The 13,431-nt window shown below is 31.7% G+C and overlaps 1 protein-coding gene across 2 annotated transcripts in view; it reads left to right on the top strand.

Annotated features, from left to right (window-relative positions):
- Nucleotides 1-13,431, top strand: part of LOC114324397 (RNA-binding protein fusilli) — a 372,033-nt gene that overhangs the window by 187,870 nt on the left and 170,732 nt on the right. For both annotated transcript variants that reach the window (XM_050647923.1, XM_050647922.1), the window contains exon 5: nt 4,144-4,198. In XM_050647923.1, the coding sequence (XP_050503880.1) occupies nt 4,144-4,198 (55 nt within the window). The remainder of the gene's footprint in view (nt 1-4,143; nt 4,199-13,431) is intronic.

Raw genomic sequence — 13,431 nt, 5'->3', positions numbered from 1 at the left:
TATTTTCACGGGGCCAATAGATGGCCCATAAATCGTTTAATTTTCAATATTTTTTTATGAAAATTGTTTTACATGTACTTTTTTTTTTATAATAAATGCTCATACAAAATTTCAAAATAATTGGTAGTACTTTTTATTTGAGAAATCCCCAAAAAAATATATGAATTTCGTACTTTTACACAAGTATAGCCCCTTAAGGGGGGGGGGGTATGGTTTGAAATCAACATATCAAGCACATTTTTGTGAATTTTTTTCGAAGATATGGTACAGTTATTTTATTTTTAAATTAAATAAACATATTAAGTACAATTCAAAGAATATTTAGAAAAAAATTCAATCCAACATATTGAAAAGTAAGCCATTGGTGACAAATTTTGACAGGCAGCTCACAAAAAAATGGATTTTGCGGTGGACATCAGAACTCGTCACTAGATCATACGAAACAAAAAATTCAAAAAGATTTAATTAGCTGATGAGTTTTACGAGGTCACAACGTCGAGTTTTTTTTATTTTTAATGATTTTTGAATTTTTGGCATCACTCAGCAAACAAAAAATTGAAATTTTTGGTAAAAATTTTGTGAAAATCAACAGATTTATTATTATTGAACAAAAAATAAGCAAAAAAAGAAAAATATCTCGACGTTTTTACCTCATGAAATGTCTCAAGAAAATATGTGCAAAATATCAGGTAGATCGGCCGAGTAGTTTTTCAGTTACAATGTCCACCGCATTTGAAGAAGTAGTTTTGAGAAAAATGCGTTTAAAGTTTTGACAACTGCATCTTCATCTTCTTATTTGTCTGTAAAATCGTAAAGTGATGCACATTGAAATATATTTTTTGAATCGAGGAGTAATCTACACAAGAGAAGGCGAACAGTTGTTTAACATTTCTCACTACGCTCACGCGTGCTAGCGCGAAGTCGCGGCAAAGCGAGTCGAAGGTAGGAATATTCAAACACGCTGTATCTCTGGTAATTTTACTCCGATTATTTTGAAATTTTCAGAGAGTATTCTTGAAAGTATGCACTTTTATTTGAAATAATAAGATTTTTTTAAATATTTCAAACCATACCCCCCCCTTAATATTATTCAACGATCTCTCAATCTACCATCAACTGTATTTTTTCGAATTGAATGTTATAGTTTAAATGCAAGTATTTTTGGTGAAGGTATAAATATGAAAGCAGTTTACTTTTCTCAGAAAAAGTATTTTATCTAAATCTAAACCCAGTAGGCTTGTACATTGTACAGCAAAACCGAAACATTTTTGTTTTAAATATTTAAGTTACTTCGCTGTTCACCGGTGAATAACGCGCACCTACATAAATGTATGTTTCTTCGTTAAAACCGTTGTTGCTTTCCTCTATTCCATTGTTTTGCCGTAATAAACATTTTACGATAGTAACTTAATAGTCCATTATTTTAGATGTTACAGCTGCTGCGATACCGTAGATGTAAACAAACACGAACATACATTATTCTTATTGTTTCGACCAATATGTATCGTATGATAAAAACTTATTCAAGTGATATAAATACGGAACTAAAATTAATAGGCTAATGAGTATGTTCAAAAAAGAGTGTTAAAAGTACTGTTGCCAGGTCCGATTTGTTTTTAATCGGTACATAAGCAAAAACAAATCGAGATTTAGGGTTGTAGATCGGGACAAATAAACAACAATAGCCCAGTAAATGACCGTTTTGGAGTGTAATTTTCAGAGTCAACTCCGAATTGCATGAAAATCTGGTTTTAGGTTCTACTTACTGTCTACTTCAAAGTTGAACTTGTACCGTTGGTTGCTTTTACTTGGGGGCTGACAGTTACAGTTACCCCTTCTCGGGGTAAAAAAACGCGCGTTTAAAGTAAGTCCCACAATGGATCAACTGACTAACTCTAAAAGACTTTTGTTCTATATAATTTTTTAACTAAGTCAATACTTTTCGAGTAATTTTATCGAAAAAATATTCTTAGTAAAAATGTAGCTTTTAAAAAATAAAAATAAATTATGTTCAGAAAGTCTATAAAACCAGTAAAAGCAAAGTTGTAGCTCATCAAAAATACGTTCTTATTCGTCAAATTCCAAATCGAATTTTTCAACTGAAATAAACAAAAAATTAAGCAATTTTCGAGAAACATTTTTTTAAAACTTTTTAAAGTGTAAAAAACTCTTTAATTTTGTTTTGTATAAAAGTCTCTAGCATTAAAACTAAGCGAGTTACGCTCAAAATAAACTTGGCTCCTTTTTTGTTGAAAAAAATCTTGAAAATCTTCCCCTATTTTGCACCGTAAATAAAATTAATCGTTACCGCTCTACCATTTACTTTATATGTGTATTGTTTATACGATCTATAAGGTTTACCGGTTGGGAGTGCTTAGTTTTGAAAAAAATTGGTTTTATAGTAAAAAGAATTTTCCTAAAATATTGGAAAATGCCCTTTTTTCAAAATAACTTAAAAAGTATTAGGGATACTAAAAATCTCAAGGAGTAAAAAGTAGGAAGGTTTTGCTTTTATAAATATGATAGATTCATTTTGTTTTTCTGTTAGACAAAAATTGGTTCAAACATGGCTGTTCATATTTTGCATACACTCGTGATTAGTGACTCGTTCAGGCCCTTTCAATAATGTAAAAGATACATAAGTAAAGTAAATAGTTTGTAAAGCGGTAACGATTAATTTCATTTGGGGTGCTAAGTAGGGGGAGATTTTCACGATTTTTTTATCAAAAAAAAGGAGTCAACTTGATTTTGACCATAACCCTCTTAGTTTTGATGCTAGAAACTTTCTTAAAACAAAAAAATAGAGCTTTATTAAGTAAAAAAGTTTTAATTGGTTTTTCCCGAAAAGTGCTTCATTTCTTGGTTATTTCACGTTGAAATATTTGATTTGGAATTTGACGAATAAGAACGTACTTTTCATGAACTTTGCATTTGCTGGGTCTATAGACTTTACGAGTTCACAATTTTTTTAATTTTTTTATATTATACTACATTTTTGCTTAGAATATTTTTTCGATCAAATACTTTCTGAGTTATTTGTGAAAATCGCATGAAAACGTGATTTTTTTTGTCGAAAAATAAACATTTTCAATCGTAATCATCATTCTCTTTGCCTTATATGCGGGGTCGGCTTCCCTAATTGAATTTCTCCACACAATTCTATCTTGGGTCATATCAATGTTAATCCCCTTTACATTTTCAATCGTAAATAACTCGAAAAGTATTAACTACGTTAAAATTCTATAGAACTAAAATTTCTTGTAGATGGCTGTACATCATTAATTACAAAGATTTGAAGAAAAATCTTCTACATAAAAGGTATATTTATTAAAAAAAACCCTAAAAAGGGCTACAAATACAACAGAACGTTTTCCGTTTTCGCTCTAAAGAGAGCATCATCAGTGTTCTTGTAAGCTTTACATGCTAAGCCACCAAAATACATCAGTTAAAACCGTTTAAATGTCGACTAAATTAGAATATTGAATGTTAAATCCAAATGTCGCACGAAATCCCTAAGGCATTGTATGACGTTCCACGAAGCACGTGAAAATTCTCTGTCTTCACATTGAGAAAGGTAAAAGCCAAATTGATTTTTACCTTTCTCAATGTGAAGACAGAGAATTTTACTCAACAACCCACGTGCTTCTGGGAAGGTCATATAATGCCTTAGTGTAGATCCTTAGTGATTTCATCCAACATTTGGATTTAACATTTAATATTCTAATTTAAGACATTTAGTCCACATTTAAACGGTGTTAATCGATGTATTTTTGGTGACTTTTAGCATGTAGAGCTTGCAAGAACACTGATGATGCTCTCTTTAAAGCGAAACGGTTCTGTTGTATTTGCAGCCCTTTTTAGAGTTTTTTAAAATAAATATACCTTTTATGCAGAAGATTTTTCTTCAAATTTCAGTAAAGATTAAATAGCAGGGGTGACAGAACACACCAATTTCTGACTCCTCTTCTAATTTAGAACTCAAGCGTTTTGGTTCCAATATCAATTTTTTAGTAGTTTGATTTCCTTCTCATCTAAACCGACTTCTGGCCAACGTTCTTATTCAATAGTAATAATCATTAATATATCATATCTTTTATAAAGAAATAAAATATAAAAAATTAATATAACTTTTTGGTTTTGCAGGTCATAGATTTGATATACCTGAAAATATAAATATTGCACTGGAGCCTGGCATATGGTAAGTACTTTCTTCACTATTGATTATTAATAATAATATGTAAAATAGAATTCTGCATTATATCAAATAGATATACTTCTTATACACTCACCGGCACAAAATTGCGCCACCCAAAATTTTTGATTAAGTTTGACAATTTATAACTTTATTATTTGTGCTCAGATTTTCAAGATTCTTGCACCAGTTTGTAGGTACATGTATTGATATCGTTTAGTATTATTCCGGTAACAAAAAAATTGCTTGCATGGCATTATACAGTGAGCACGTAAAGGTTGGAATAAATTAATTTTCTCGAGAATGGACGATTTTGGAAAAAAATCCCAAAACAGGTCAATTTTTATTTTAAAGTTACGACTTATTGGCATATATATCATACTAGTGACGTCACCCATATAGGCGTGATGACGTCATCGATGATTTTTTTAAATAAGAATAGGGGTCGTGTGGTAGCTCATTTGAAAGGTAATTCAATTATCTATTCAGTAATATAAACATTAACATAATTATTTATACCGGGTGCCCAAAAATTTTTTTTTTTGAATTAAATTTATTGATATAAAAAGAAGAATGTGTGTAATTTATTTAATTCAAAATACATTTTACTGCTATCAGAAAACAGGAAAAAATGTTTATTTGGCAAATAAATATTGTTTTTTGCTTAAATTCAATATTAAAGCCGCCACCCACCAGCCTCATGACAGTTTGAACATTTAATTTAAGCGAAAAGCAATGATTATTTTTCAAATCAACATTTTTTTCAGTTTTATGAGGGCAGTAAAATGTATTTTGAACTAAATAAATTACATGCATTCTTCTTTTTATGTCACTAAATTTAACCCAAAAATTTTTTTTTGGACGCCCTGTATAAATAATTATATTAATGTTTATACATATTACTGAATAGAGAATTTAATTACCTTTCAAATGAGTTATCACACGACCCCTATTCTCATTTAAAAAAATTATCGATGACGTCATCACGCCCAGATGGGTGACGTCACTAGTATGATATATATGCCAAAAAGTCGTAATTTAAAAATAAAAATTGACCTGTTTCGGGATTTTTTTCCAAAGTCATCCATTCTCGAGAAAATTAATTTATTCCAACCTTTACGTGCTCACTGTATAGGGGTGAATGGAAGGGTTGTATTTTCTCCTAACTTTAAAAAATTCTGTGGAAATATGGAATAGCTGATTTTGTTTCATAGTCCTGTCATATTATTATGGAGGCATCACTAAAATTTTGATTTTTGAATTATCTGAATATCTCTTTTCTTGTAAGAGAAAATAAAAACACTGATTGACTCATAAAATAGAGGTTGGATTGATACGATTAGAATGGCCCACATGCAGCCCAGATCTCAATCATATTGATCATTTATGGGATGAATTAAAAAAAGCTATTCGCCGTCATCCTAGGCCTCAACAAAATTTGGTACAGTTATGGCCGTGGTAGAGGAATATCGGGCTATTCCTCAGGCAAGAATAACACATCTTTATTCCATGCTAAACAGATTGCGAGCAGTCGTTGCTGCAAGAGGTGGACATACCCGCTATTGAATTGTTTTGTTTTGTTGTTAATTTTGTTAATTTTGAGTGCGTTTGATATTTTTAATTAAATAAACCTACAAAGCAGTGTTTTATTTACAGCTCTTACAAGAAAAGAGATATTCGGATAATTCAAAAAACAAAACCTTAGTGCTCCAGGATAATACAAAAGGAGTATCCTAAATCAGCCCTCCAATTTTTCCACAGAATTTTTTAAAGTTAGAAGAAAATACAACGCTTCCATTCATCCCCGTATAATGACATCTAAGCAAAAATGTTTTGTTACCGGAATAATAACAAACGACATCAATACATGTACACTTCGCGTCATATAAAACTGGTACACTTTTTTTCCCCAATGTAAACCTGTATTCAGAGTGACAATTATTGTTCGTGAATCACTTCGTTGTTGCCATCACAGATAACGGAATTGCACTAGATCTAAATACAAAAAATAACGTTTAAAATGTATATTTCGAATAATTGTAATACATATATTTAAATTCTACACTTGTTCACTGTAAAAGTTTTTCATTTTGTATTAACCCTGGAAGCTCACACTTGGGTGTGAGATACCCATCGCGACACTTAACTGCATGTAGCTTGCGCAGCTGCATTTCAATGGTTATGCTGCTTTATGTAAATTCAGTTTCTACTTTGCCAAGGAGGTGTGTGTAGTTGCGGTCGCATTTGAGCAATATTTCCAATCACGAAAATTTATTGAATACAGGCTAGGGTATATAGCACCCATGTGTGAGGTTTGCGATCAAGTGTGCGTTCAAGTTAATGACATAACCACACAACATCCCACAAATTTAGTAAAGCAAACTAGGTGCTATTTTTGCAAAGGCAAAGATGGAAAAGCAAAGCGTGCATGCTCGGCTTGCTATAAAGCATAATGCATGGAGCATAGAGCCACACTGTCTTATGAATGTAGTCACTAAAATAAGTGAAACTGAAATACCTGGCTAAGAATGAATATGAGTTCTATAATCAAAAGGTGTTATATTTTAGTTAGAAAGACCATTTTGTTGTTAAATTAAATTAAAATATTTTTAATTATGTTTCCGGATTTTTAGAAAATGTTTGTTAATTATTTTTAGGTATTTTTAATATTTTTTTCTTTTGTGTTACTACAATTAAGAGAGAGAAAATAAAATGATTGATTTAATTATTCTTATGTATTCAATAGTGATTAGAGAGTCTCTGGAAATCATCAAACATCTGCTTTTCTTTTATTTCTTTACAAAAAATCATTGGGTATCTGACACCAATGTGTGCGGTTTATTTAAAAAAAAATAGGTGTGATCTTCCAGGGTTAATTTCAAATTAAATTTTTAATTTTTTCAGTATGTATTATTTATTCTATACAACTTAATGCAGTTTTGTCCTAAAATTTACGAGAAACCAATCACACCTCTCGATTTGACATTAAACTATTTTTAAATTAATTTAAATTTATTATCTATAATTATTTTTGAATTGAAATATTTTCAAACTAAGTTATCAATCGAAGCAGCGCAGAAAACGACAATAAATATCGCCTCCGTACCACCAGATTGACAACAGGTGGAATACTTTCTTTGGTTACACCTCCTGAGACTTTTACAATTTATAAGTCATACAGGTGCCGAGAAAATTAAGATGAGAGAATTTTAAATAATTCACAACTCATCTACTCAGCATGGTAAAGCTTCAACAAGAAAGATTCCTTAATACTCAAAAGAGTAAATGAATTTAAAATGTATAAACATTCTCAATTTCTTTGCAAAACGAAAATGCAGCAGCTGCATAATACTCTGGTTAAAGCGGAGAGTGCAGGAAGAGTCTATACCGGTTTCGGAGATCTTTTTCTCGGCACCTGTATGACTTATAAATTGTAAAAGTCTCAGGAGGTGTAACCAAAGAAAGTATTCCACCTGTTGTCAATCTGGTGGTACGGAGGCGATATTTATTGTCGTTTTCTGCGCTGCTTCGATTGATAACTTAGTTTGTTTTCCGGTAGATGGCCCTAGTTCATCCGTGACATTTCTTTCTTTGCAATTCGGGAAGGCCCTAAGCTGTGGTAAGTGGTTAAAGCGGAGAGAAGAGGATATGGGTTTACTGATGAGGGGAAAAAGATCTCCGAAACCGGTATAGACTCTTCCTGCACTCTCCGCTTTAACCAGAGTATTATGCAGCTGCTGCATTTTCGTTTTGCAAAGAAATTGAGAATGTTTATACATTTTAAATTCATTTACTCTTTTGAGTATTAAGGAATCTTTCTTGTTGGAGCTTTACCATGCTGAGTAGATGAGTTGTGAATTATTTAAAATTCTCTCATCTTAATTTTCTCGGCACCTGTATGACTTATAAATTGTAAAAGTCTCAGGAGGTGTAACCAAAGAAAGTATTCCACCTGTTGTCAATCTGGTGGTACGGAGGCGATATTTATTGTCGTTTTCTGCGCTGCTTCGATTGATAACTTAGTTTGTTTTCCGGTAGATGGCCCTAGTTCATCCGTGACATTTCTTTCTTTGCAATTCGGGAAGGCCCTAAGCTGTGGTAAGTGGTTAAAGCGGAGAGAAGAGGATATGGGTTTACTGATGAGGGGAAAAAGATCTCCGAAACCGGTATAGACTCTTCCTGCACTCTCCGCTTTAACCAGAGTATTATGCAGCTGCTGCATTTTCGTTTTGCAAAGAAATTGAGAATGTTTATACATTTGAAATATTTTCATAAATTATAATAAAGCACGAATTAATGTATGGATACTTAATTGAGATGATGAAAAATTACAATTGTTTTAGTTTTTAGCAAGTTTTTAGTATATTAAAAAATGCGGTCTGTCGCACAGCCCTGCTTTTACCTAGTTTGATATAATATTTTTGTTGAACTGGCAACGTTGCCCTAGAAATTAGAATGACATTTGTGACAAGATCAACTTACACAACTTGAAAAACACGATTTTCGGTTATAAGAGTTGTACCAGTTTTTTTTTTGACTCGAAGTGTACCTACAAACTGGTGCAAGAATCTTGAAAATCGGAGTACAAATAATAAAGTTATAGATTGTCAAACTTAATCAAAAATTTTGGGTGGCGGAATTTTGTGCCGGTGAGTGTATATTTATCTTGTGGGGGAAATCAGCATTATTGTTCATTAAAGTATTTAAAGCTTTAAGATAAATAATTAATCAAGTATCGCTTCATACATAGCCTATTAAATCGCAAAAAATGAAAATACTTATAGGTACTATTTGAATTGCAAATACATATGTAGTTTTGAATTCAACTACATACTAAGAGATATACTCTAAAATGAGTATAATTCCATTCTTGTATGGATTTCTAATTCTAATAGTTTGCATTAGAGAAATAATGTTTCTTCCTTTTCGGCCTTTTTCCATTATGAGTTCGCATTTTTGTCCTCTACAGTACTCTATTCTCCCAGCCACTTTTCTGAGGTCTCTTTCTATCATATCTTTCATTTCCTACGAACGTTTTCCATTTTGTAGCAGTTCTTCGTACATGCCTGTACCACTGCTCGGTTTTCCGAATTTTTGGCAATCGAGCATTATATTTCCATCCTGTTTCATATTTTCTCTGTTCGTATTCGATCCTCTCTGGTTACTTGCAGACAGCTTCTCATAAAGTTCAGTTCAAATGTTCTTATTTTATTTTATATTTTTCTCTTTGTTCTTTTCTTTATTCATGATCTGGCTTTTCAGAATCCGGTTTATTCTTCGTCCTAATTGATCATCTGTTGTCTTTTTTTTATAACTCTGGAAAAGATTCTTGCTATTGAAGGCATTACCCTGATTCCACTTTAGTTATTTGTTGACCGTTTAATTTTTTTTAAGGGAGGACATGTATGCTATATAAATTTCGCTCATCTGGAATCTCCCTTTCTGCTTCGATTTTATTGAACAACTTACACATATCTCACCAATTCCAATTTTATAATATGTTCCCTGTTTGTGCTTTAGTTATATCTTCCTCTGTGATTTCTGCTTCCTCCGTTATTATTGTCACAGGGTCTTTTCTAGCTCTATTCTCCTGCAATCATTTTGTATAATGCTTTGCCCACTAATTTTGATGTATCTGTATCTAACTATCTGTATGATAGTTTTACTCCGATATTACTTCTGATGTTTCTTATTTTTTTTCCATGTTTCTGTTAATCTGCTATACCCTACATTATTTTTCAATTGTAAATAATATAAAGGGGGAAAGTCAGTTTTTGTTTTTATTTGATTCAGAGTTGGACCACCATCTCCAAATAGCTATTTCTGCATCTCATGCGTCATCTGTGGAGCTATGCAGTCACAACTCTGAATCAAAAATCAACAAGCCTGCCTTTTAAGGGAAATTACCGCGGAAATTACCCGAAGGAAGACGAAAAGACTCAGATACAAAGTTTACTGTAATAAAACAGTTAAAAATAATTGAAATAAAATAATAAACAAAGTTTTAAATCGAAGACTTTTCTTCAAAAGAAACTGCTTTCTGGTTACCTCCTGAATTTATTCTGATTTCAAAAATGAATAACCATTTTCAATTTCGTTGCAAAACGAAAATACAGCCGCACCATATTCTAGTCCAATCAGAGAGTGCAGCAAGCACCTCTACCGGTTTCGAAACTTATTAGTCTCTCATCAGTAGGCACATATGCTGCTCTCTCTGATCCAACCAAAACAAACCCCGGCGTGCATTCACGGATTGCAACGAACGAAATGGCATAGATACCCTAGTGGCAACTGCTAGCAAAATACTAAGTTTTCAATCTAATGGCATATAAAACAACACAATGTTACTCTATATCCATTACATTTTATATGCCATTAGATTGAAAACAGTCTTTTGCTAGCAGCTGCCGCTAGGGCATCTATGCTATTTCGTTCGTTGCAATCCGTGAATTCACGCCGGGGTTTGCTTTGGTTGGATCAGAGAGAGAAGCATATGTGCCTCCTGATGAGAGACTAATAAGTTTCGAAACCGGTAGAGGTGCTTGCTGCACTCTCTGATTGGACTAGAATATGGTGCGGCTGTATTTTCGTTTTGCAACGAAATTGAAAATGGTTATTCATTTTTGTTTTACATGTTTACTCCGATTGGAGTACGAAGGGAACCATTCTCGTTGGAACTTTACTGCGCTGAGCAGATGGGCGTGAATTATAAATTGTAAAATTCCCTCTTCTTCCTTAGTCTCAGCATCCGTTATGGCTTGCAAATTGTAGAATAGTCCAGGGCGCATCTGTTTTGAGATGGACGTTGAGAGGTGACTCAAATTTTTTTGCAGAAATTGCTTGAAAATAAATCAAATAAAAATATTTAAGTTATCCTCCCTCTCAAAAAGGTCCGGAACATTGTTTAAATAATCAAAATGTAAAAAAATGAAGGACAAATTCGATGTTTTTCTTCGTTTTTTGATTATAACTTTAAAAGTATTCATTTCCGAAAAAAGTTGTACCGACATAAAAGTTGCGTAATTAAATTTCCTACAATATAGAATTGGTTAAAAATTTAAAAAATAGTCATCCTAGTTGCAAAATAGCAATAATTGCGAAAAAACCATACAAAAACAAGTATTCGCATTTTACGTTTTTCAACCATTTATGCTACACTTAGGACCTTCATATTTCACCCAGAAAAACTTTATGATACAGTAAAACAATACTGTAAATTTCATTAAGATCGGTTTAAAAGATTTTGCAAAATAAATTTTGCAATCCAGCTTTCGCAAAAAAAATTCATTTTTTCAAAATATTACAGGACTGAAAATAAAGCAGATAGCAAGTTGAAATTTTTTTGCTTATAGAAGTGTACTGTACCTTTCATTTGCAATTTGCAAAATTAAAATCGATTAATTACCATGGCGTCAAGAAATTTTTTAAATAAACATTAATTTTTGGTGCTACGCGCAGGACAGCGGTGTTCGATTCACACAAGTTGATTTTCACCAAAATTTCTTCCAATCTTTATCTAATATATTATTTTCTTACTCTATATTTTGTTGTATTTTAATATTTTAATTCCACAAAAATCAAACGAATTTTATTATTATTTGTGAAATATTGTTTAAACAATTGCATATGTTTAAAAATAATAAACTTTTATTCTCTAAGTTAAAATATATGAACAAAGAAAGTTTTTGCTAATAAAAGTGTTATTTCAAATGACAAAGTATGTGTTTTTATTTTGCAATAATAGTAGATTATACCACGAGTCAATAATGATGGCTATTATTCCCGAGGAATATTTACGAACCGAGCCGCGTTAGCGGCGAGGGAGTAACATTCCGAGGGAATGAGAGCCATTATTGCGAGTAGTATACTCTACTTTATCTACGACAAATTAATTAATTTAAGATTTTTAATGAACAACTTTATTTGTTAAAAACATTAAAATTAGTAATAGTACAATTAATAAACTGAATTGGTTGAGAATCATCATTAACTTTAGTAGAGTTTTTAATTATATTATATTATACGTTTTATTATAAATGGATTTCGATGTTTCAGGTATTAAGGTAGATGCTGTTGCTGTAGCTAGCTAGTTCTACAATTTCTGGTGGTGTACAATTAAAAGATTCTTCATTTTCGTCTATCTCAACACAAACTGTCAAATATACTATTCGTTTGACAGTGACACTTTTTGAGGTTGATTATTTTGTTTCCGTGGTGAATTTTGTGATTGTTGTGCCAGAGGGATTAATAGCTATTAATACCGCATTATTAATCCCTAAGGGATTATTATATGGCATTATATTGCAAACACCACAAGTATAATACATATATTATGTATCAGTCGTAGATAAACAAATTTATTTATTTATATCGAAATGTAATAAAAATTAAAATGTATCAATCATTATCAAAGGTTATTGGAATCCCAATCAGAGCAAACTATCCGCTGTCCTGCGCGTAGCACCAATAATTAATGTTTATTTAAAAAAATTCCTGACGCTGTGGTGTTAATTGATTTTAATTTTGCAAAATTGCAAATGAAAGATACAGTACACTTCTATAAGCAAAAAAAATTATTTGCAAAAGCTGGATTGCAAAATTTATTTTGCAAAATCTATTAAACCGATCTTAATAATATTTACGGTATTATTTTACTGTATCATAAAGTTTTTCTGGATAAAATATGAAGGTCCTAAGTGTAGCATAAATGGTTGAAAAACGTATAATGCGAATACTTGTTTTTGTATGGTTTTTTTCGCAATTATTGCTATTTTGCAACAAGGGTGACTATTTATTAAATTTTTAACCAACTCGATATTGTAGGAAATTTAATTACGCAACTTTTATGTCAGTACAACTTTTCTCGGAAATGAATACTTTTACAGTTATAATCAAAAAACGAAGAAAACAATCGAATTTTTCATTAATTTTTTGATATTTTGATTATTTAAACAATGTTCCGGACCTTTTTAAGAGGGAGGATAACTCAAATATTATTATTTGAGTTATTTTTAAGCAATTTCTGCAGAAAAATTTGAGTCACCTCTCAACGTCCAAATGTACTAATATTTTTACAGATGCGCCCTGGTCTAGAAGCCTCGGAGGTGTAACCAGAGAAGGTTCCCATTGTTTTCATTCTGGTGGGATGTAGAGTAACATTATGTTGTTTTATATGCCATTAGATTGAAAACTTAGTCTTTTTTCTCATCCTGATTTCTTGCATCGCAGTAATTTCCCTT

The sequence above is a fragment of the Diabrotica virgifera genome, chromosome 4 (assembly GCF_917563875.1).
Source record: "Diabrotica virgifera virgifera chromosome 4, PGI_DIABVI_V3a".
Lineage (NCBI taxonomy): Eukaryota > Metazoa > Arthropoda > Insecta > Coleoptera > Chrysomelidae > Diabrotica > Diabrotica virgifera.
The sequence above is the reverse complement of the archived record's forward strand: the minus strand, read 5'-3'. Positions and strand labels throughout refer to the sequence as shown.